The 21,883-nt window shown below is 56.1% G+C and overlaps 1 protein-coding gene across 1 annotated transcript; it reads right to left on the reverse strand.

Moving 5' to 3' along the window:
• On the reverse strand, nt 1-19,361 carry IL12RB1 (interleukin 12 receptor subunit beta 1). The gene is made up of 16 exons (XM_043587016.1): nt 19,202-19,361; nt 18,346-18,408; nt 17,388-17,502; nt 16,670-16,839; nt 14,877-15,019; nt 11,727-11,760; nt 10,705-10,830; nt 9,904-9,986; nt 8,793-9,036; nt 6,306-6,467; nt 5,467-5,604; nt 4,946-5,101; nt 3,299-3,433; nt 2,248-2,350; nt 1,872-1,953; nt 1-1,098 (listed from the first exon to the last, which is right to left on the reverse strand). Exons 1-16 carry the CDS (start codon nt 19,269-19,271, stop codon nt 745-747), a joined length of 2,178 nt encoding a protein of 725 aa, XP_043442951.1. The 5' UTR covers nt 19,272-19,361; the 3' UTR covers nt 1-744.
• Between the last annotated feature and the right edge of the window lie 2,522 nt (nt 19,362-21,883).

The following is a 21,883-nucleotide window of genomic DNA, read 5'->3' on the forward strand; positions in this document are numbered from 1 at the left end:
TCCAGTTGTGTCTCATTTATTAAAACGGAAGGCTCATTTATTCAGCCATAAGCCCCCTCCCCCACCCCACAGCTCTGTGAGTTCAGTATTATCCTCACCCCCATTCTACAGGGGAGGAGACTGAGGCTGAGGAGGGGCCATCACTTCCTTCAGAATGATTAGAGCCCCCCCTCCTTGTTTTCCCCACCACTACATCCTCAGAGCCTGGACACCCTGCAGCGCCCGCAGGAACTCTGTGCCCAGACTCCCCATCAAGTGCTCCTGGGACAAGACGTCCAGCCTCGGTTCCTAGGATCAGCATGAGCCTCCCCCCTCCCCCCTCCAGCCTATTCAACACCGAATCCCTTCCCCCATGGTGTCTTGGGGGGGGGGGGGGGTAGCAGCTTCCATTTTCTGGCGCTTTCTAGAGTTCCCACCAGAGGACATGTTGCAAGAGTTGCTAGACAGAGTCGGGGGCGGGGAGGGCGGTGGCATCAGAGCCTCGAGGGTGGAAATGGGGTCTGGGTCACCTGGCCCAGGTTTGACTCCCACCAGTGCTGTGTAGCTTCAGCCTAGCCACTTGCCCTCTCTGAGCCTCAGTGGCCGTGTCTGTAAGATAGAACAGCCATGTACCTCTCGAGGTGGTTGTGGGGGTTCAGGACATCGCGGGAGTGTTTAGACAGAATAAGCTGGGTAGGCAACGTTTGCTTAATAACCGGCTGTCTTCAGGCTTCCTGCCCGAAGGACGACTTTCCCCTCCGTCCCTCAGGCCTCCAGGCCGGTGTGCGAAGGGCCACTGAATACGGGAGTCTGTATTAGGTCTCCCAAGAGCAGTGAGAGTCCAGCCGCCTGGGCAGGGCTGCCCTCCAGACCATCCTGCCTTCCCGGCTCCGGAGTCTGAGCCTCAGGGTGTCCTCGCACCTGTCTCCTGTCCTCCGAGGGCAGCTCCGCGTCCAAGGCCAGCTCAGGAGTGCCCTGAAGCAGCCGTGTCTTCTCCTTGAGATGCCCGGGCGTGTCCAGGTCCGTTCCCTCACCTTTTTCCCAGGACACGTTCACCACCAGGGCCTCTTTTTGGTACACCTCCTCTGGGAAGTCTGCCGGGCTTGTCCACTGCCAAGCCTAGATAGGAAGGGTGGGCCCGAGGCTGTGGGCAGCGCCCTATTTCCTATCCACACGGGGAGTGGATCGTGCTCCTGCTGGCTTAATTCTCTAAAATCCTGAGACCAATTCGAGGATCAGCTCTAAATCAGTGACCCCCCCCCCCATTCGGCATCCCCTTGGGAAGTCCTCCCCGGCGCCCCATTTCTCTTTGGGAAATTGTTCCTCTTCTCACTGTTGATGTGATTGGGCAGGCAGGGCAGTGTCCCCGCCCCAATTTGAGTGATGGACATGTGACCTGGCCCAGCCAATCAGAGCACTCTAGCCCCTGACTCCATGAGCATGTGGCCCAAGCTGGGCCAATCAGTGATAGCCCTGAGACTTTTGCTGAAGTGAATGGGGAAAATGGCACCTGCTTCCACTGGGGAAAGTCTGCGCCTGGCTGGGAGGGGAGACTGCGGGCAGAACAGCAGCCCAGACAAATGGATGTTCAGTGTCGGGATTCCTAGATCTAGCCATGCCTGAAGACCACCATCCAGGGAATCCTCCCCTTACCCCCCCCCCACCCCCACTGGGTTCTTCTGTTGTTTCTGCTGCTAGGAAATGACCCACAGGAGGTTCCTCTCTGGGCCTCTGCTTGTCAGTGTGTGAAATAGGACGGGTTTTTGGAATCCCTGTGTCAGTGGTTAGGGGAGAATAAAATGAGTGAAGGCATGGCCATTACTCTGTAGAACCCCGGCCCAGAGTATAGACCCAATAAATAAGACCTTAAATTAGAAAAGGTGTGCCCTTACCTGCTTCCCCTGGCTGCTATGGAACTCGACCACAGTGCTGGCACAGGGTGTGGGCAGGGGCGGGCACAGATACCGCGCAGCCCTGGGGAGGGAAGGGAGCTGGTCGGAGGAGCAGTGTTTCTATCCGTTCTTACTTTTTCATTGTTCTGTCTTATTTTGTTCATCTCCACTAGGTTATAAAGGGAGAAATGATGTGGATGGGTGGGGGGGGGGGGAGGCGGGCATCTGACAGACTTTGTTTCAAATCCCAGCTCAGCCCCCACCGCTGGATACTTTGGACCTGACTCTCTGAGCCTCAGTTTCCTCATCTGTAAACTGGGCACCAATACCTACTATTGCCATTACGGACCATCTTGGGGGGGATGGTGTAAGTTACCTGTTCAGGCCGAGGTATCCAAGGACGCCCAGGAGAAGGATGCTCAGGAAGCTCCCCAGAGACGCGAGGAGTACAGACAAATCGAACTGGGAAACCTGGACTTCTGGGAGTGGGAGAGGTCGGGTTGGGGGAGGGACACCTCCTGCCTCTTACTGGGAAGGGAGGTGGGAGGGCTGGACCCTCCATCAACTCGCTGCTGACCATGGCATGCCATGGGTCCCTCTGTGCCTCAGTTTCCTCATACGTGAAGCCGGAGACCGGGGAACCCACTTGCCCTGTGTCTGCGGGACAAAGGCCTGGCCCGCTGCGCCCAGGACACCGTGGCTCCAAGTGCCCGCAGGTTGTGCCCATGTGGTTGCTCCCCTGGACCCAGACCTGCCACCCCACGCAAGGACCGACTGCCTGGCTCTCTTGGGACCAGATTTCACCGTAAGGACAACAGGCAGCGACTATGGCAGGAACAGGGATCATCTGATTGCCAAATCTCTTCCAGCCACACACCCCAGGACAACGGAGCCCGCCTCCTTATCTTTGCGATAAGAGAGACACTCATTCATTCACATTCACTCACTCAATAAATAGCCCCCTGCCCCCTCTACCTCCCCTGGAGCCCCCAGGCTGGAGGGGGGGGGGTGGTGGGACAGAGCCTGGGACACAGACACCCTCCCTCACCCACTCCCAAGATGTCAGGCCAGGAAGGAAGGGCAGTAACAGCTAGGGGGGCAGGGGGCGGGGTGGGCACCCAGAGGAAAGCGTGGAAGGCTTCCTGGAGGAGGAAGCGTATGAGCTGGGTTTTGGAGGATGGAAAGGAGTTAGCGGGAAGCACAGACATTCCGGGCAGAGGCGCCTGCACAGGCAAGGCAACAGGAGTGTGAGAGAAGGTTCCGGAAGGGAAAAACCGCAAGAAGAGGTGGGAACAGAGTGAGGTGGGACTTCCTCCTGAGGGTGATGCACTGGGGGCAGGGGCAGGGCCAGGGCGGGGCGGCTGGGGGAGGCTTGGGCCGGGGCAGTGCATGCTGGGTAAACACCCGGGCCCTGTCCTCTTACTCACCGAAGCTGAATGGCTGGGGTTGGCTCCAGGCGCCCTGCAGCGTCCCTGTGTCTGCTCGAACCTGCACGGTGTAGGCTGTGCCAGCCCGAAGGCCACCAAGGGTGACCTCGGTCTCCGTGGGCTTCACAGACAGCTCTGTGGGAGGGAGGCAGGCGCGGGTTCCTAGACTGCCTTTACTCCCATCGGGCGATGGGATGCCCGGGGCCTGGCTGGGCAGCGACACCCTAGGAGTGGCAATGGGGACTCAAGGCGTTTTGCTGAAAACTCTTAATGCACCCACGCACCTCGGCTTATTTGGAGGAATCTTCGTCACCAAAATATTTAGTGAATGGTGCTATTTTTCTCAAATCCTGACCTCTGCAGGCTCCTTGCTCCGTCCCCTGCCCAGACCCACCTGCCTTTTCCTCCAAGCTCCTCAGAGACGCCAGGTTCTGTTACACCTCAGGGCCTTTGCACGGACAGTCCGCCCCTCCTCTACTTTGTTCACCCTTTCCCCAGATATCTGCGTGGTTTCCTCCCTCTCCTCCTTAAAAACACTTTTTCGGGGCGCCCCGGGGGCTCAGTCGTTTGAGCCTCCGACTTCGGCTCAGGTCATGAATCTCGCGGTCTGTGAGTCTGAGCCCCACGTCGGGCTCTGTGCTGACAGCTCAGAGCCTGGAGCCTGCTTCCGATTCTGTCTCTCTCTCTCTCTGCCCCTCCCCAGCTTGTGCTCTCTCTCTCTTTCTCTCTCTCAAAATAAATAAAAATCTTAAAAAAAATAAAATAAAGCCCTCCATAAAAATCCTCACGATGAGAACACCGCTCTCGGCCGTTATCAAGAAGAAAAAAACTCCTAGAAGCCTCAGTCGATATTCTTTGTGTACATTGAAGATAGAATATTCTTCAAACGGAATTTGGGGGGAACGGGTAAATGTGGCCAACGGGTGGTTCGTGCGCTAATCTTCAGCAACCTGACTTTTGGCAGATGGGTTTTCGGTAATGGCCGCTGCCAGCTACGCCGCCCCGAATAAGCCACCGAACCCCACTCGGCCTCATTTACCCTCTCTAAGCAACGGGTGGCCAGGCTGATGGCAGGTGTCTTTGATACCTGGGTGTCCCCCCCTGCCCCCGGGGCATCTGTGCCTTGACCGGTGAGTGCTAGGTGCTTGGTGGGAAGGCAAGACACGAAGAGGCAGGTCTCGCTGGCCCGGCCCGTTGCTGCAGGAGGTGGGGGGTGTGAGGCCGTATCGGAAAGGCCGTGTTCCCCGAATGGGAGAGGGGGGCCCTAGTGAGACTTGCCCGGCGTGTTCTCACTTCTTCCCCTCCTAAGGAGCGAGAAGGGGCACCTGACTGAGCCCAAGTCCAGGCTTCCTTAACCCTTGGGCGGGAATCCCGCGCCAGGCCTCAGTGTTCCCATCTGTGAAATGGGGACAGCTGGGGATTCACAGGAGGGGCTGCCACTCACACACGGGGTATGTTGTGGGCACAAGGCTGCTGCCCCCTGGGGGCCCGGAAAGGGCCGTCGAGACTCGGAGCCCATCTCCTGGGTTATGGGTGGGAAAACCAAGGCCCAGAGAGGGGCAGCGAGGCGCTCGGGGTCCCGCAGCCCGGCAGACCTCAATCCCAGACCCCTTCTCCCCGCAGCCAGACCCGCGCTGCCTCACGTACTGGACATCTGGCCTCCATCCTTCTCCTGGCAGAGCACGACGTACTCCTTCAGGACGCCAGGGCAAGCGCTCAGCACGGAGGGTGCCCACTCCACCGTCACGGAGTCCTGGCTGAGCCTTTTCACCAGCACGTGTTGTGGGCTTCCGGCCCCCGGGGCTGCAACCGCGGCCATGGTCAGTTCCCGGAGTACCGGCTGAACCCTTCCTTCCCGCGTGCCCAGCCTGGCCCCGCGCAGAGCCCCACGCGGGTGACCTCGGCGGCAGAGTCGGGCGGGCCCGGGTTCGAGTCCTGGCTCCCCGGCCAGGCGCCATCATTTCTCTTCTCTGCGCCTCACTTTATTAAATCTATAAAATGGGGCGAGGCCGCTCGGGGCGTCTACAGGAACCCCCGTCTGCGTGTCTGGCTTCTGGCCAAGGCCTGGCCCGGAGTAAGTGCCCCTGAATGTCCCTTCCCTCCTCCTCACGCCCAAGGCCGCTGCCAAGCCCTCCGGAGGGACCACCCCGTAGGTCTGGGCTACTCACCGTGGCCCCCGAAGTGGTAGGTGGACAAGACCGTGGACCACGAGGTGGGCTTCTGTGGGTGTGCGGACGCGAAGATCGTGATGCGGTAACACATCTTCTGCTCCAGCGCCCCGGATGCCCTGCTCCAGCTGTAGGTTGCTGGAAGATTGGCCCGGGCCAAGCCAGTAAACAGGTTGTATTTCCCTCCACGTCTCGGCGCTGGCTGTGCCTCGTGCCGGGAACTCCCAGAGAGCGCTCCTGCTCATGCTTCAAAACCCTCGCACCAATGTCCCCTCTTCCAGGATCCCTCCCTTATCCCCCCACAGCCCGTCCCCGCCCCCCGCCCCAGCCCAGCCCTTCCTCTACAGGGCCTGGTGGGCCTGTCCCCAGCTCTGCCTCCCCAGTCTGCGGACTCCTCACGGGCCAGTCTGAGGCTGAGGTTCCTGGCGGAGGCCAGGCCCAGGGTAGGAAGCGGGAGGGAAGACGCGAGGTTGCGGGGGCCATGAGCCCTCCCTGTTTTCCTCCGGAGGCCTCATTAAATTTGCCACCAGTATGTTGCTAGCTGCACCTTCTCTGGCACGGGTGAATGTTTAACAGGCACCCTGGGATGTGAGACTCATTACCTACTGGGGCGCGATCTGCCCAGGGCTAAGTAAGCCCTGATGCCCCAGGATCCTGGCAGGGGGCTCCCGACCTGCATGGGGGGGAGGGTCCAAGTCTCAGCCTGGCTCCCACCTCTGGGGGACGTCGGGTAAGCAGCCAGGCCTCTCTGGGCCTCACACATCGCACCCGCACGGCCCATAGAGGTCTGACCCGACCAGGGGCTCTAAGGCAGAGGCAGAGGCGGGGCATTACGGTACCCATTCCAGTAGGGTCCCGATCCTGGGGTGGAGTCAGGGTGCAGGTGGTCAGGCTCCTGTCCTGGCCCCGGGGCTGCCACTCGATGCAGTAGGTCATGTCCGGGGCCCAGGCTGGCCAACGCATGATGGTCCCGTTGGCGCCGGCGCTGATATTCAGAACCCCTGGTTTTGGAAGGAGCGGAGAGAGCCACGTGAGAACAGGTGCCCCCTTCTCCCGCCAGTCCAAGGCTCCCGTAGCCCCGTGCCATCCTCTGGCCAAACCCTAACCCCTCGGGGCCGCGGGTATCTCTGCCTGGCTCTGTCTCCTCACACTGGGGGCCACCGGGCTGGGGGCCGGGCCCAGGGGCTGTTTGAATAAGTTCGGTCGTCTCCAGGTCTGACCATGAGTTCCCTGCTAAGACGCCCACCGTCCACCTTCTGCGACGCCTGTACGCGCGCGCGCGCGCGCACACACACACACACACACACACACACGCATGCGCACCCCTCCCCTTCCCGCCCCGCCAGCCCGGGGAGCATCTCTTGTTCCAGCAGATGTTTGGCCACCCACCTCCTGCCTCACCCAGTGACGGGTGGGTGTGGTGCCGGATGGGCCTCCTGGCCTGGGCACAAGGACACATCCACTCAGCTCCCGGCTCATCTCTCCCACTCCCTACCGCAAGGGCGTCTGCAACAGCCTTGGGGAGGTGGGCACGACTTCTAATTCCGGGGTCCACAACTAGCACGTATTGAGCGCCGACTATATGCGCCGGGCCCGTGTGAGGGCTTTGCTATACCCTTCGCTACCAACGGGGACCGTGATCACCCCACTAACACAGACTCGGAGGCTCAGGGAGGGAGAGCCACTGGCCCAAGGTCACACAGCGGGGCCATGACCCAAACCAGGCCGGGAGCTGACCGGCTCGCTGCTGTGCGAGTGGCTTCACCCATCTGAGCCTCAGTCATGTCATCTCTGAAATGGGCATCGTCGTAACAGCCCTGTGCTCACAGGGTTGCCGGGTGGCTCGGTGGGGCCGGGACCGGGGTGTGAGTGAGGCAACGATCGGGCACAAAATGTGAGGCACTGAAGAACTCAGTCGTCAAGGTAAATGTTGTTTTAAATGCGATATTTAAAAAAAAAAAAAAATCAAGGGGCATCTGGGTGGCTCAGTCGTTTAAGCGTCCGGCTGGGGTCACGATCTCACGGTTCGTGGGTTCGAGCCCCGGATCGGGCTCTGTGCTGTCAGCTCAGAGCCTGGAACCTGCTTCAGATTCTGTGTCTCCCTCTCTCTCTGCCCCTCCCCCACTCGTGCTCTCTCTTTCTCTCTCTCTCTCTTAAAAATAAGTCAATAAAACATTAAAAATAAAATAAAATATAAATAAAGCTAAAGAAGTCAAAACATGAAAGGAAAAGTATGTGATGGGCACAATTTACAATCGCCAAAAGGTGGAAACAGCCCAAGTGTTCATCCGTGGATGAACAGGTCAATGCGCCGGGGTCCCGGCCACGCGATAGAATATTCCTCGGTCATAAAAAGGAAACGTGGATGAACTTGGAAAATGTTAGGCTGGTGAAAGAAGCCAGATACAAGAGGCCACGTGGTGTGTGACCCCGTTTCCGTGAAATCTACAGAGACAGAAAGCGGGTTAGTGGTTGCCAAGGGCTGGGGAGAAGGGGGGTGGGGAGTGACGGCTGATGGGCACGGGGTCTCCCTTTGAGGGTGATAGAAATGTTCTGGAACCGGACAGAGGTGATGGTTGCGCATCCCTGCGAATGTCCTAAATGCCACTGAATCGCACCTGTTAAAGTGGCTGGTGTTGCTACGCGAATTTCACCTCAATAAAATATGTGTGTGCGCATACGTGCCCGTATACATAAATATAAATCTTGATTTGTTTCGTTATATGTATAAATACATGTACATATTTAATTATGTATATGTATACATAATGAACAAACATCAAGATTTTTATTTTATGCTGGGGGGGGGCGCAAGCGAGACAGAGGGAGAGACAGGAAGACACAGGGAGAAGCGGGGCTCCCCCGAAGCGGGGCTGGAGCTCCCCTGCTGCGGAACTCGAACTCACGAACCCGCGAGATCATGACCTGAGCCGAAGTCAGATGCTTCGTGACTAAGCCACCCAGGCGCCCCAGATATCAAGATTTTAAGTGAAGATAGGATCAATCCTGTGCCCGCCTCGCCCACCACACCCTGATCTCACCCTGGTCCCCGTACAACTTTATTTACAAAAACAGGTGGTTGGTCTGGGCTGTACTTTGCCAGCTAGAGTTTTGGTGTTTGCGCGTTTGCTTTAAATACTGCGTTGTAACATGACATGCCCTAATTAGTTGATTTTGACACATTCCTAAATTCGACACCCCCTTCACTTTGTGCCTCACCTGCCTCCCCGCTCCCCCCCCCCCGACCCCCCTGCCTGGCGGAGGCTCAGAGTAGGTTCTCAGATCCCAGAGGCCCTCCCGCAGCCCTCCCCGGCCAGAGGAGACACCTGGGTGGGTGTGGGCATGGGCAGGAATGTGCCACGTCTGGTTGGGGCCGGGGCCGAAGCGATTCTGGGAGACGACAGCCAGGTCATAGGCGGCGCCGGAGATATTGATGAACCTTCTCAGCTGCAAGGTCTTTGTGGCCTTGGGCTTACACGGGCAGGACAGCATGTGCAGGTGGACACGGTAGGTCACCTCCCCGCCAGACTTGGACCTGAGGCAGCCTTCTGGAAGCTCAAGCTGGGGCAGCTGTGGGGAGTGGGAGAGGCTTGCGGAGGCCTGACCCCGGTCATCATCCCCAGGGTGCGGCCCCCGGGCAGACTCATCCATGGGCCAGGGCCTGTGCCAAAAATTAAAACAAAACAACACAACCAGCCCCCGCCCCCTGTCCCCCCAAAAGAAACCCTCCGTGCTGCCAGGGCGGCTGGAAAATAGCCATTCATGTCCGGTGCATGTTGGTCTGAGGAGGAAATAATTTGGCGAAACTCACAGAGAGCCAGGGAAAAAAATGTTTTCGTTTTCTGGGGTTTTTTTGGTGGTTTTTTTTTTTTTTTTTTTTTTCCATCTTTGGAAAAGCCTGGAAATTTTTCCTAAGAAAAGGAATTCGAATGAGAGGAAAGCCAGGAAGTGAAAGAGCTTTACTGCAGCCTTTACCGCGACAGCCCGTTAGGGAGCTGGCCGCGTTAATTATGGTGAAGCCAGGCGGCGCAACATTTGGTGGTTTTGCACCCTGACTTGGCCAGGAGAGTTTCCCTCTGTGCCTCAGTTTCCTTCCCTGTAAAATGGGGGTTAATTAGAGTGTTCTTAACGGGTTGTTTATTATCTCCCATCTAGACTGACATGGCCGACCCCTGGCCTGCCGGCTTGCACCCCAGCCCCTCACAATCTGGCCCCCACCCGGCAGCCAGGGGAAGTCTACGAACACCTGCACCCCGCCATATCCCTCCTCTGCTCACATACTCTCCATCGCTCCCAATTACCCTGCAGAGTCAAACCCACGGTCCTTGCCACCTCCACGGCTCTTCCCCATGTCCTACTCGTGCCCTGACTCCAGCCTCTTTCTTGTCTCCTTCTGCCCATCCCAGGCCACCCTACAGCCCTGGGCCGGCCCATTACCTGCCCATCCAGAGTCACCTGCCTCTTCCCGTCTGGGCGGAGTGCCCCCACCGAGAACCTCCAGCTGGGCTGTGGGAGACGTTCTGCAATGAATGGGATGGGCCAGACAGTGACGCTGGGGGCGTTCCCTTGCCCGCCGCCACCCACAGACCCCCGATGGGGACCCCCCCGCCCCGCCTTGAAACACAGGATTCCCATGGGATGTTAGTTTGCAAAATCTGAAAACATGGAGATCTAGTCTCCAACGACGTGGCTATACTTAACGCTAGAAAACTACACTTTGAAATGGCTAAAATGGTACATTTTATATGTGATGGGCTTTTTACCACACATTTTTTTTTTCCAAAGTCTGAAAATAACTCTTGGAGTTGTTTTCCGGCAGATAATGCACTTGGGCAGGAGGAGACCCCAGATCACAAGGCCAGGAGCAAATGTTGCCAGTGGCCTCATTCTTCCCTCCCTCTTGGACCCCGTCGCCTGTTTACTGACACCCGCCGCCTTATTTCCAAGGCCCACTGCTGAATTCTTCTTCTTCTTCTTTTTTTAATGTTTATTTATTTTTGAGAGCGAGAGAGACAGAGCATGAGCAGGGGCAGAGAGAGAGAGGGAGACACAGAATCCGAAGCAGGCTCCAGGCTCTGAGCCATCAGCACAGAGCCCGACGTGGGGCTCGAACTCACGGACCGTGAGATCGTGACCTGAGCCGAAGTCGGACGCTCAACCGACGGAGCCACCCAGGCGCCCCTCCACTGCCGCATTTCTAATGCCTGCCCTGGTTCCTGTGACTCTAGGTGCTCTCACCAGGCGGGACACACACGGGGCTGCTCCAACTGCTCCAGGGATCTCCTGGGGCTCCCGGCCTGAGCCGCCGCCTCCGCAGCTGGAATTCCTGGGCTGCGTCCATCTGCAGGGGGCAGAGGCATGACTCTGGCAAGAAACAGGTCAGACATCAAGCTGAAGCGCTGTCCCACACCTGGGGGTGCCCCGGGGCTTGGCACTCGGCACCTAGCTGTCATACACTTTTTTTTTTTTTTTAATATTTTAACGTTTGTTTTTTAAGACGGAGAGACAGAGCACAAGTGTGGGGGGAGGGGCAGAGAGAGAGGGAGACACAGAATCGGAAGCAGGCTCCAGGCTCCGAGCTGTCAGCACAGAGCCCGACGCGGGGCTCGAACCCACAAACCGCGAGATCATGACCTGAGCTGGAGTCAGATGCTTGACTGACTAAGCCACCCGGGCGCCCCAGTCGTCATACACTTATTGAGTGCCAGCTGTATGCTGGGCCCCAGGGACACTGTGGGAATAGGCCAGGGCCTGTCCCCTTGGAGCTTCAAGATCACCCATTCTTCTGGGGCGCCTGGGTGGCTCAGTCGGTTAAGCGGCCGACTTGGGCTCAGGTCATGATCTCACGGTCCATGAGTTCGAGCTCCGCGTCTGGCTCTGTGCTGACAGCTCAGAGCCTGGAGCCTGTTTCAGATTCTGTGTCTCCCTCTCTCTGACCCTCCCCCGTTCATGCTTTGTCTCTGTCTCAAAAATAAATAAACGTTAAAAAAAATTAAATAAATAAAAAATTTAAAAAAAAAGATCACCCATTCTGCCCCTGCCCTAGGTCAGAGTCCCGGCAAGGCCACCCATGGGGATGTGCCCCTGATCAATGGCTTCTCGCCCCCCCAGGCTGTTTCCTCACCTGTGAACTGGGAATAATCCCATACTGAACTACAGGGTGGGCCAGGAAGCACACAGAGAATTTAGCACTGGGCCTGGCACCCAGTGGGTGCTCAATTAACGCTAGCTTGCTGCAGCTGTTGTTATATTATTCTCACCGAAGCCAGCATCATCCTGACGTCCACAGTGGCCCTAGGACAAGATCATATATATACATATATATATACACATATATACATATATATACACATACACATATATATGTATATATACGTATATATACATATACATACATATACACATATATACGTATATATACGTATATATACATATACACATACATATATACATATATATACATATACATATACACATACACATATATATAATATATACATATATATACACATATATACATATACACACACACACACACACACACACACACATATGAATGAACCTGTGACCATTTCGGTGTTGAGAAATACTAGCTCTTTTCATTGTAAACAATTATTTTAGGGGCACCTGAGTGGCTCAGTCGGTTAAGCGTCCAACTTCGGCTCAGGTCATGATCTCACGGTCCGTGAGTTGGAGCCCCACGTCGGGCTCTGTGCCAACAGCTCGGAGCCCGGAACCTGCTTCGGATTCTGTGTCTCCCTCTCTCTCTGCCCCTCCCCTGTTCCTGCTCTGTCTCTCTCGGTCTCAAAAATAAATAAACGTTAAAAAAAAATTTCTAATTAAACAATGATTTTACGTGCAGTGTGGGAGCTTGGGTCGGAGCCAGGAACAGAAAGAGGATGTTTGTAAAAATAAATAAATAAATAAATAAATAACCAGAAATAAAAGAGGACATTCGCGGAAAAACAAGTGACCTCTGCAATTTAATTCATAACAATATGCCAACAGCCATCTCAGTTGCAAACAAACACACTCAAGAAAGTGAGATATTAACATGCGGGGAAGCTGGGTGGAGTTTCTGTGGGAGTTGTCGGCTTCCTGGAAACTTTACGGAGAATCTAAGATTCTTCTAGAATTACAAGTTTACTGAAAAGATTTCAGGAGGCAGGGGCGCCAGGGTGGCTCAGTTGGTGAAGCGTCCAACTCTTTTAATTTCGGCTCAGTTCACGATCTTGCGGTTCGTGGGTTCGAGCCCCGCATCGGGATCTCTGCTGACAGCTCAGAGCTTAGAGCCTGCCTTCAGACTCTGTGTCTTGCTCTCTCTCTCTGCCCCTCCCCTGCTTGCGCTCTCTCTCTCTCTCTCTCTCTCTCAAAAAAAAAAAAAAAGAAAGAAAGAAAAGGAAAAAAGAAAAAATCTTAACAAAAATTACTTTAGGTGGCAAAACCTGTATGTCTATGGTGTTGGGGGTCAGGAAAGTCAGATTTTAGGACACAGCCTGGCCCAGACTTCCTGGTGTGATGCTGAGAGTCCCCCAACATCCCAAGCTTCAGTTCCCTCCTCTGCTAAGGTGCTCAGGGGGCTGGAAATAAAACAGAGAGAGACGCCTTTCGCCATCAGAGGCCCCATACCACTGCCTCTGACTGATTCCGTTGACCTGATGGCATAACAGAGACTCAGAGGGGCCCAACATTGGAAGGGACGGCGAGGCTGACGCTGAGGCGGCTCCCAGACCTCAAGATGCTCCCAGTCTGAGGGAGGAGGAGACGCCATAATTCAGAGGCTGGAGGCCTCTGTCTCTCCCAAACTACGGGCTGCTTCTTCTTTTTTTTTTTTTAAGTTTATTCATTTTGAGAGAAAGAGAGAGAGAGATGGAGAGAGCACAAGCAGGGCAGGGACAGAGAGAGAGAGGGGGAGAGAAAATCCCCAACAGCCTCCATGCTGTCAGCGGAGATCCCACAAACCGTGAGATCGTGACCTGAGCTGAGATCAAAGTGTTGGGACGCTTAACCGACGGAGCCACCCAGGTGCCCCCCAGACTAGAGACTTCCTGGGCGCTAAGCAAGGGCTGAGATTTCTGGCAGGCCCAGCTGGCTCCGCCCCGGGATGGGGGGAACCAGCAGGGGCGGCAGAGGGTAGCCAAAGAATGAAGGAAGGTCCAAAAAAGTCATACAGAGAAACAACCTAAGGGTCCGACGATGGATGAATGAAAAAAAAAAAAACAAAAACAAAACCAAAATCAGGTGGTATATATACAATGGACTATCAGCCGTACAAGAAGGAAATCTTGCCGTCTGTGACGACATGAATGGGGGAGTGTATTATGCTAAGTGTAAAAGGGTCTCTCACCCACGTGGAATCTAGAGCAAAGCCACCCGGAAACGTGTGGATACAGAGAACTGATTGGTGGTTGCCAGAGGCAGGGGTGGGCGGTGCGTGACACGGGTGAAGGTGGTCAAAAGCCTGGGGATGTCATGTCCAGCTCGGTGACTGTAGCTAATAATACTGCCTGATGGGGGCGCCGGGGTGGCTCAGTCGGTGACCCGTCCGCCGCCGTCGGCTCAAGGCATGATCTCCGAGTTCGTGAGTTCGAGCCCCGTGTCAGGCTCTGGGCTGCCAGCTCAGAACCTGGAGTCTGCTTGGGCATCTGTGGCTCCCTCTCCCTCTGCCCCTCCCCGCTGGCACTCTCTGTCTCAAAAATAAGTAAACATTTAAAAAATAATAACACTAATAACACGGTGTGGTGTATTTGAAAGTTCCTGGGAGAGTAGATCTTCCAAAGGTCTTAGGACAAGAAAAAAGGTTTATAACTTCGTGTGATCATCTCACAATATGTATATAAATATCAAATAAGTATGTTGAACACCTGAAACCAATATAATGTTATATGTCAATTATATTGAAGAAGATGAAGAAGAAGAAGAGGAGGAAGAGGAGGAGGAGGAGGAGGAGGGAAGGGAGGAGTGGAAGCGGAAGGGCAGCTTCCTGGAGAGGCGGCCCTGGAGCTGGACCCTGAAGGTGGGCTGGATTCTCATGTGCTCAGATAGAAAGGAAAGCACACAGATGGAGAAGACTGCATGGGTAAAGGCAGAGTCTGGAAATGCCGGGCATGAGCAGAGACTAACAGCCATTCAGGAGGGGACCAGAGGAAGCACGAGGCAGGTGAGGGTACCTAGGGCCAGCCGAGGAAAGGATGCCCTCCTGAGGGTAATAGGGAGCCATGGAAGGTGTGCGAGCGAGGGAGGTCACGACGAGAGCTGAGTGTCAAGGAGACCCCAGAGGCTAGAAACAAGGCAAGAGTGGAGGCCAGGTAGGAGGGGGGAAGGGTGTAGAGACGGTGAAACTGATTTGGGGGATGGAGCTGCCCCGGGGAGAGGCCTGTGTTCTCCCCCCGCCCGGGGAATAAACTCACCAGCTTCCAAAGGCTGCCGGCTGTCCGGTGCCGGAACTGGACCTCGGCGCCATCCTGGCGGGCTGGGGTCTCCCACTTCATGAGCAGCCGCCCCGCGGAGCCAGACACCTTGATGTCTCCCAGCAGCGGTGGGTCGTATTTAACTGGAAGCAGAGATGGGGTTTGGGGAGGGGGCCAGCATATGCGTGAGTTACTGGTCCTGAAAATTTCAGAACATCCGTCCCACCCAGCCCAGGGTAACTGACTAAGCCCCCAGTATGTGAATCGGGGAAACCCTTACATGCTCCGTCTAAGCCTGGGAGGGAAATATCAATACCCCTTAGAGCAATGCTATAGTGAGACAGGCGCTTTTGTAAGTTGCTGACGGGGAGGGTCGTTGACAATCTATTTTTCTAGAGGACGATTAGGGAAATCTTACTAATTTTTTAGACCCTGACCCAAAGAGAGACGTCTATCATTCTTTCTGCATCTTGGTCACACCATGCCTGATTCTACCGCAGGGCCTTTGCACTTGCTGTCGCTCTCATGTCCTCCACCTGGAACACACTTTTCTACGCTTTATTCCTGTTGGATCTTTTTTTTTTTTTTTTTTTTATCCTTCCGGGCTCAGCTTGAGCCAGAAGCCTCCTTGGCCTCCCAGCGGTATCTCCTCGTATGTCATAATCATGCCTCGTTCATCACCCCCACTTGATTCTGGGCTCCACGAAGGCAGAGAGAGGCAGGGCCACGAGTACAGTGAAGCAAGAAAGGCAAGGGTGTACAAAGACCCGGTCGGATCCTGTCTTTAATTAACCAATTAATTTATGAGTTTAGAGGGGTTTTGTTTGTTTGTTTGTTTTTGAGAGAGAGAGTACGAGCAGGGGAGGGGCAGAGAGAGGGAGAGAGAGAATCTTAGGCAGCCCAGCGCGGAGCCTGATGTAGGACTCCATCTCAGGACTGTGAGATCATGACCTGAGCCAAAATCAAGAGTCAGACGCTTGGGGCGCCTGGGTGGCGCAGTCGGTTAAGCGTCCGACTTCAGCCAGGTCACGATCTCCCGGTCCGGGAGTTCAAGCCCCGCGTCAGGCTCTGGGCTGATGGCTCAGAGCCTGGAGCCAGTTTCCGATTCTGTGTCTCCCTCTCTCTCTGCCCCTCCGCTGTTCATGCTCTGTCTCTCTCTGTCCCAAAAATAAATAAACGTTGAAAAAAAAAAAAAAAAAGAGTCGGACGCTTAACCGACTGAGCATATTTTAAAACGCGATATTTTAAAACCGACCCCATATTTTAAAACGCGGTATTTTGTTCACCGTGGATTTTTTTCCCCATGAATTTTGATTTTTTAAAAATATTGCATTACCGCAGTGTTTATATCGACTAGCGAGGTTTGGGGCACCCCTGGGAAATGTTGTGCCCCAGGCGGGCTCCCTTCTCACCTCACCCTAGTCCCAGCTCCGAGCTGCAGACTTTGGTGGCCTCGCTCGTGTCCCTGTGACTCAGCGGTAGCACACGGTGGGAACTCAGCAACGATATGTCAAAGTGTATGTGGTTTGAGTCGTGAAAACAGACATAGAAGACCCAACAGGGTCCCAGCAGCTTTCACCCAGAAGCCACCTAAGTGCCCGGCAGCTGGGGATTGGCGAGGGGACCATAAAAAACTGCCATGTCTCACGATAGCGTGTGATGTGAAAACAGCTGGCGTTATCGAGCCGCTGGCCGGAATCCCCCCCAGGTCCAGGCTCAGGGACCGGAGGCTTCTCTGGGTGACGAAGGGGCCACGGGGAGGAGGAGGAGGAGGAGGAGAACAGAGTACTGACCTGAGCTATGAAGCATCAGGGTGACCTTGGGTGACTTCTCTGTCCGGTTCCCGGCTCGAGATTCGACCCAGAGGGTGACGGCCTGCAGCACAGATATGCCGTCCTGGTCGGAGAACTGCACCTTGGTGGCCGAGCCCGCGGCAAAGTAGCAACAGCGCCCGGACCTGAGGCTGGGGAGGGAGAGTGCTGGTGCTCAGTCTGGGGGTCCTCGGGACCCCCAGGGTGCCTCGGCAGAAGGTGTGAGTCGCATCCCAGCATCTTCTTCTGCCCCCTTTGCTCCCCCTCCCCGGCCTGGGGACTCCTTGGGGATCAGCCTGGAACCAAGGGGTTGGGTGTGTGTGTGTGTGTGTGTGTGTGCGTGTGCGTGTGCGTGTGCGTGTGCGCGTGTGCGCGTGTGCGCGTGTGCGTGTGTGCGTGTGTGTGTGTGTGTGTGTGTGTGTGTGTGTCCCGGAATCTCGCGAGATGGGCTGCCACAGGAGGAAGGAAGATGGGAATGAATGGATGGGAGGATGGACGAGTGAGTGAGAGGGTGGGGACGAGGGGCTAGAGGGACGCCCCCCCCACCTCCCACCCCCCCCCACAACATAGAGTCCCAGCCCTCTCTTCTCACATGAGAAACTGAGCCTCCCGAAAGGAGCCTGACAAGGTCACACATCTGAGAGCGGGAGCCAGGGTGGGATGATGAATGAGGGTCTGGGAACTGGGGCAGGGTCCTCACCAGCACCTCAGGAAGTGGCTGACCCCAGCCGCGGGGCCCTCATACCGCCAGGAGCATTCATAACCGGCGCTGAATATCCGGTAGCAGGTCAGGTCCTTGGGACCTGAAGCCGAGCCTAGAGGAGATACCAGAGGTTTGGGAATGGACCAAGAATCGGGAGGGGCCCCTCCTTGCTGACGCACCCTCAGGGTAAATCTTTGTGACATTTAAGGAACCCGCTCCCAGCCCCCTCCCTGTGCCCTTTTCTCCTCTGCTCACCCCCCTCCGGCCACACCAGTGGACTCCTCACCAGTCCTCAAACACACCAAGCTTACTCCCACCACAGGGCCTTTGCACACGCGGGGCCAGCTGCCTAGAATGCTCTCCCCCCAGATCTTGGCATTCCAGTTTCTCCTTCAGGGTCACCTCCTCGACCACCAGGCAACCTGAAACAGCCCCTTCCTTCATCCCCCACCTCCTCTGGTTTCTCATAGCACATCCTAGGATGCCGTCCATGTATGTGGTTGGCAGTTGGGGTCACGGCCGGTTCTTTCATGCCTAGAACTGTGTCCGCACAGAGTGGGTGCTCAGTGACTATTTCTCGCACAAAAGAGCGGATGAAGAGCCTGTTCAATGGCAGGCCCTCATTGGGGTGCATCGCGAGCACACACGTTCCAGCAATGCCTGCCTCCGGGGAGCCCCAAAATGTCTCACGGCTGCTTAGCCCCCCACGCTGGACAGACACAGACGCCAAGTCTGTGACCCTGCGAGGGAGGAGACGAGGCTCAGAGAGGCAAGCGACTGATCCAGGACGCCCGAGCTTGGTGAGGATAGGACAGTAGGCCGTCTGGTCACTCCCAAGACCTCAGGCCGGCCTCAAACTTTGGCTGGGCAGGAGAGAGCTGAGGGACCGGCCCCCAGGGATGGGCCAGTCAGAGCCCCGCATGCCCTCTCCCCACAGCACAGAACTGTTCCAGACCTGAGTCTGCATCCGGATACGGTGGGTCCTGAAAACAGCACCCGCTCGTGCCGCAGGCTTCGGCTGCAAAGGCAACAAAGAGATCGTGACATTCCCAGAGTTCAACTGCATGGGAGAGGGGCTCAGGCCGGGGGCTCGCCAAGTCACCATCCGCCCACCTCTCCACGTTCCCATAAACGGATCCGCCCACCCGCCCTGCCGTCCCTCCACACGTCCAGTCTTCTGCCCATCCATCCACCCGCTTGTTCATCCACGCGTCAACCTCTCAGGCTGCTCTTCCCAGGGTCCCCTGGACCCCTCCCCGTCTCTGATCTCCAGCCCTGCCTGACCCCTGAAGGCCCTGAAACCCTGCCGCTGCTGTTTCCAGAGAGGGAAACTGAGGCACAGAGAGGCAAAGGGGTGGCCTGAGGTCACACAGCAGCAGCAGCTGAACCGGAATTAGAGGTCAAACCCAGCCATCTGCAGGGGTCTGGGCTCCTTCCCATCTGATTCCACAAGACGGAGAGAGTCTATGAGTATATATAAGGTAGGAATATACCATGTACTACAAACATAATCAGTTATCCTGTATATCACTTATATACATAGTTGTTCTTTACCCTTTCTTAGCATTTCTCACAGAACTCTGGGAAGTGGGAAAGATTCAGGGGTTCGGCCCATTCCACGGAAGACAAAATCAAGACCGGAGGGAGGAGGCCCAAGGTGGACCCCGGAAGCTATGATCAGCGATCTCCCATTTGAGAGAGGGAAAGACTGAGGCCCAGAGACGCAGAACCCACCCCAGAAACCCAGATCCACGGCCTTTCACACACACGTCTCCCAGCAAAGAGCCACCTTGTCTGGGGGGAGCACTCACCGCCCTGCCCTGGAAGCAGGAGCAGAAGGAGGGGGACCAGCCTGGTCAACAACTGCCCCATGAAGTCCATGCAGAGGCCTGCAGCCCCAGATGAGCTTCTGGGTTGCTGGCGAGGCCCAGCCACCCCGTCCTCGCCCTGGAACACATTGAAGCTGAGCAAGAAAGAATGCTAAAAAGATTAAAAAAAAAAAAAAAAAAAAAAGTTAGGTGTCATGGCCCCTCCTGGCATAAGTCAAACTGAAAGAGAAACCCAGGAAGTCAGCTCGGTGATGGTGGCCTCATCCCAGCCACAAAGCCACCCGTGGGGCCAGTCTGACCCAGGGCCTTAGATCTCAGGGTCTCTTCCGACCCGAGAAAGACCCAAGCAGGACACCGGGTACCAGCCTCATGAGGGGGCAGCTCTGTGCCCTTGCCCTGGTCTCTGGCCCTCTCTAGCCAACTTCTGAGACTCGGGTGCCAAATGGGAGCCCAGGGTTCTTGGATGTCTGAGTTCACTCTCCCAACAAGTCATTCTGAAGTGTTTGCTGTACCTTACCCCTCCCCCCGCACCTCCCCCCTCCCCCGCCGCAGCAAATGCCCACCTCCCCGTTTCCCAGACTCTGGTCTCAGGGCACCCTGGGTCCCGGCTCCTAAAGAGCCCCTTTGCTTCCTTCAGACGAAGCGTTTTCTCTCCTCCGTGTCTATTTCTTTGGCATCTGGGGGTCTCATTTTCTGAGTCTCTCTCCCCACTGTCAAAAGAGGCCCAGGATGTCCATGGAGAAGCACTGATTCATGCTACAAAGCGGATGAATCTCAAACACATCGTGCTGAGTGAAAACAGCCAGACGCAGCAGCCCACGTGTTGTATGATTCCATGTATATAAAATGTCCAGAGCAAAATAAAAAATAAAAAATAAATAAAAAATAAAATGTCCAGGGCAGGCAGATTCGAAGAGACAGAAAGATTAGTGGTTGCCAGCGGCTGGGGGGTGGGGGCTGGGGAGTGACTGCTAATGGGGACGAGCTTCCCCTTGGGGTGGGGAGAACATTCTGGAACTAGACAGAGGTGACGGTTGCAAAACGTAGTGAATGCTCTAAATGCCACTGAACTGTGTATTTTAAACTGGTTACTTTTATGTCATGTGATTTTTCACCTACAAAAAAAAAAAAAAATGTTCACGGAACCGTGGGAGACGGAGGAGCATACGGTGAGGGTCTCTCTTGGAAGAGCATCTGGGGAAACTGAGGCCCAGGTGGGCCAGGAGGAGGCCCATTCTCGGAGAAGCCCTGCCCTGTCCCTGGGGGGGGGGGGGGGGGCAACTGGGCCGGTCAGGGTCAGGCGCCCGGGAGGCCATGAGGTCAGAGCCATGGGAACAAAGAAACAGTGTCCCAGGCCTGGCACAGTGGGGACGGGGACCCCGTGACCCCGCACAGAGCAGCCTTCACTGGCAATAGGGCCAGGCCAGGCCAGGGGGTGGAGTGGGCTGCAGGACTGATGTGTGAGGCCTGGGGGAGGGGCAGAGACAGAGAGAGACAGAGACAGATTGAGAGAAACATAAGGAAAGAGGGAAGAGACCGGTTAGAGAGAGGGCCAAAGTCACGACCTCCCCTCGAGGAGCCTGAGACCTCACCCGAGGAGACACCATCATGGGCCCCATTTCACAGATGGAGACACTGAGCCCAGAGGCCTCAGCTGCCTGTGAACAGATGGATTCAGAGAGAGTCCCCTCCCCTCCCCGCCCCCCAGTGGGGCTGAGCGGTGAGTGGGGAGTGAGCCTCATGCCCCAGGGCTGCCCCATCACCGAGGTCGGCCCTTCCAGGCCTCAGCTACCCCATCTGCAAAATAGGCTGTAGCGAGGATAAAGGAGGATTTGGGCTCCCGGCAGATCGTGCCCCCCGGACAGCCAGCGTAATTAATCATTGTTTGGGGGGCCTCCAGTGGCCTCTGCTCTCGTCACAGCTCCTTCCCATCTCCCCAAAGTCAGAGCAGCCACTGGAAAGACATCGAAGGAGGGAGAGAAGAGTGGAGGAGGGGTCAGAGCTAGACACAGATGCCCTCCCCCAGCTCCTTGATGTCAGGGCTGGGTGCAGGGAGGGGCTGGGGGTGTTCCAAGGGAGAGTAGGGAGGGATGCCCAGAGAAGGGGGATCTTGAACTGGGGTTTATAGAATGCAACAGCACTCCCCGCAGAGGGGCACAGCAGAGACCAAAGCTCAGGGGACATGCTTTGGGGGAACATCAGGATGAGCCAGGAGGTCTCGGACTCCACAGGAGAGATGAAGGTGATAAGTCGGACAGGGACCTCGAGCGTCAGGCTGAAGGGCTGGGCTTTTTTCCCAAGGGCACTGGGGAGCCATAGCAGGTGTGTGAGCAGGACGCCAGTCACAGGTGAAGTGGTGTTTCTATCCTTATCAAAGTCAGGATCTGCACTTCACCTTCCCCCATGCCCGATCTGCACACCCACCTCCCTTGGCCTGCCCGCCCCTACTCCAGGAAGCCCTGGGGTGCCCTCAGTGGCCCCTCCCAGCTGCCCTAGAAACACAGCTGGGGTATGCCCCTAGGGCTGCCCCACTTTCAGCCGCCTCACGAACTGCTGGGAGGGGGAGGCAGGAAGGATTGGGTTAAAAGGGGCCGCCGGAAATGGAAATCGTGACAGGAGGAACCACAGAATTTCCCCACCCCCTCAGCCTCCGCCTCCTTCCTG

This window comes from Prionailurus bengalensis, chromosome A2, assembly GCF_016509475.1.
Source record: "Prionailurus bengalensis isolate Pbe53 chromosome A2, Fcat_Pben_1.1_paternal_pri, whole genome shotgun sequence".
Classification (NCBI taxonomy): domain Eukaryota; kingdom Metazoa; phylum Chordata; class Mammalia; order Carnivora; family Felidae; genus Prionailurus; species Prionailurus bengalensis.

Coding starts and splice junctions, on each gene's coding strand:
- IL12RB1 (XM_043587016.1), bottom strand. CDS start 19,271: ATGGACTTCATGGGGCAGTTGTTGACCAGGCTGGTCCCCCTCCTTCTG. Junction 18,409..19,201: donor CCTGCTTCCAGGGCAGGGCG/GTGAGTGCTCCC, acceptor TTGCCTTTGCAG/CCGAAGCCTGCGGCACGAGC. Junction 16,840..17,387: donor AGCCACTTCCTGAGGTGCTG/GTGAGGACCCTG, acceptor CTCCCTCCCCAG/CCTCAGGTCCGGGCGCTGTT.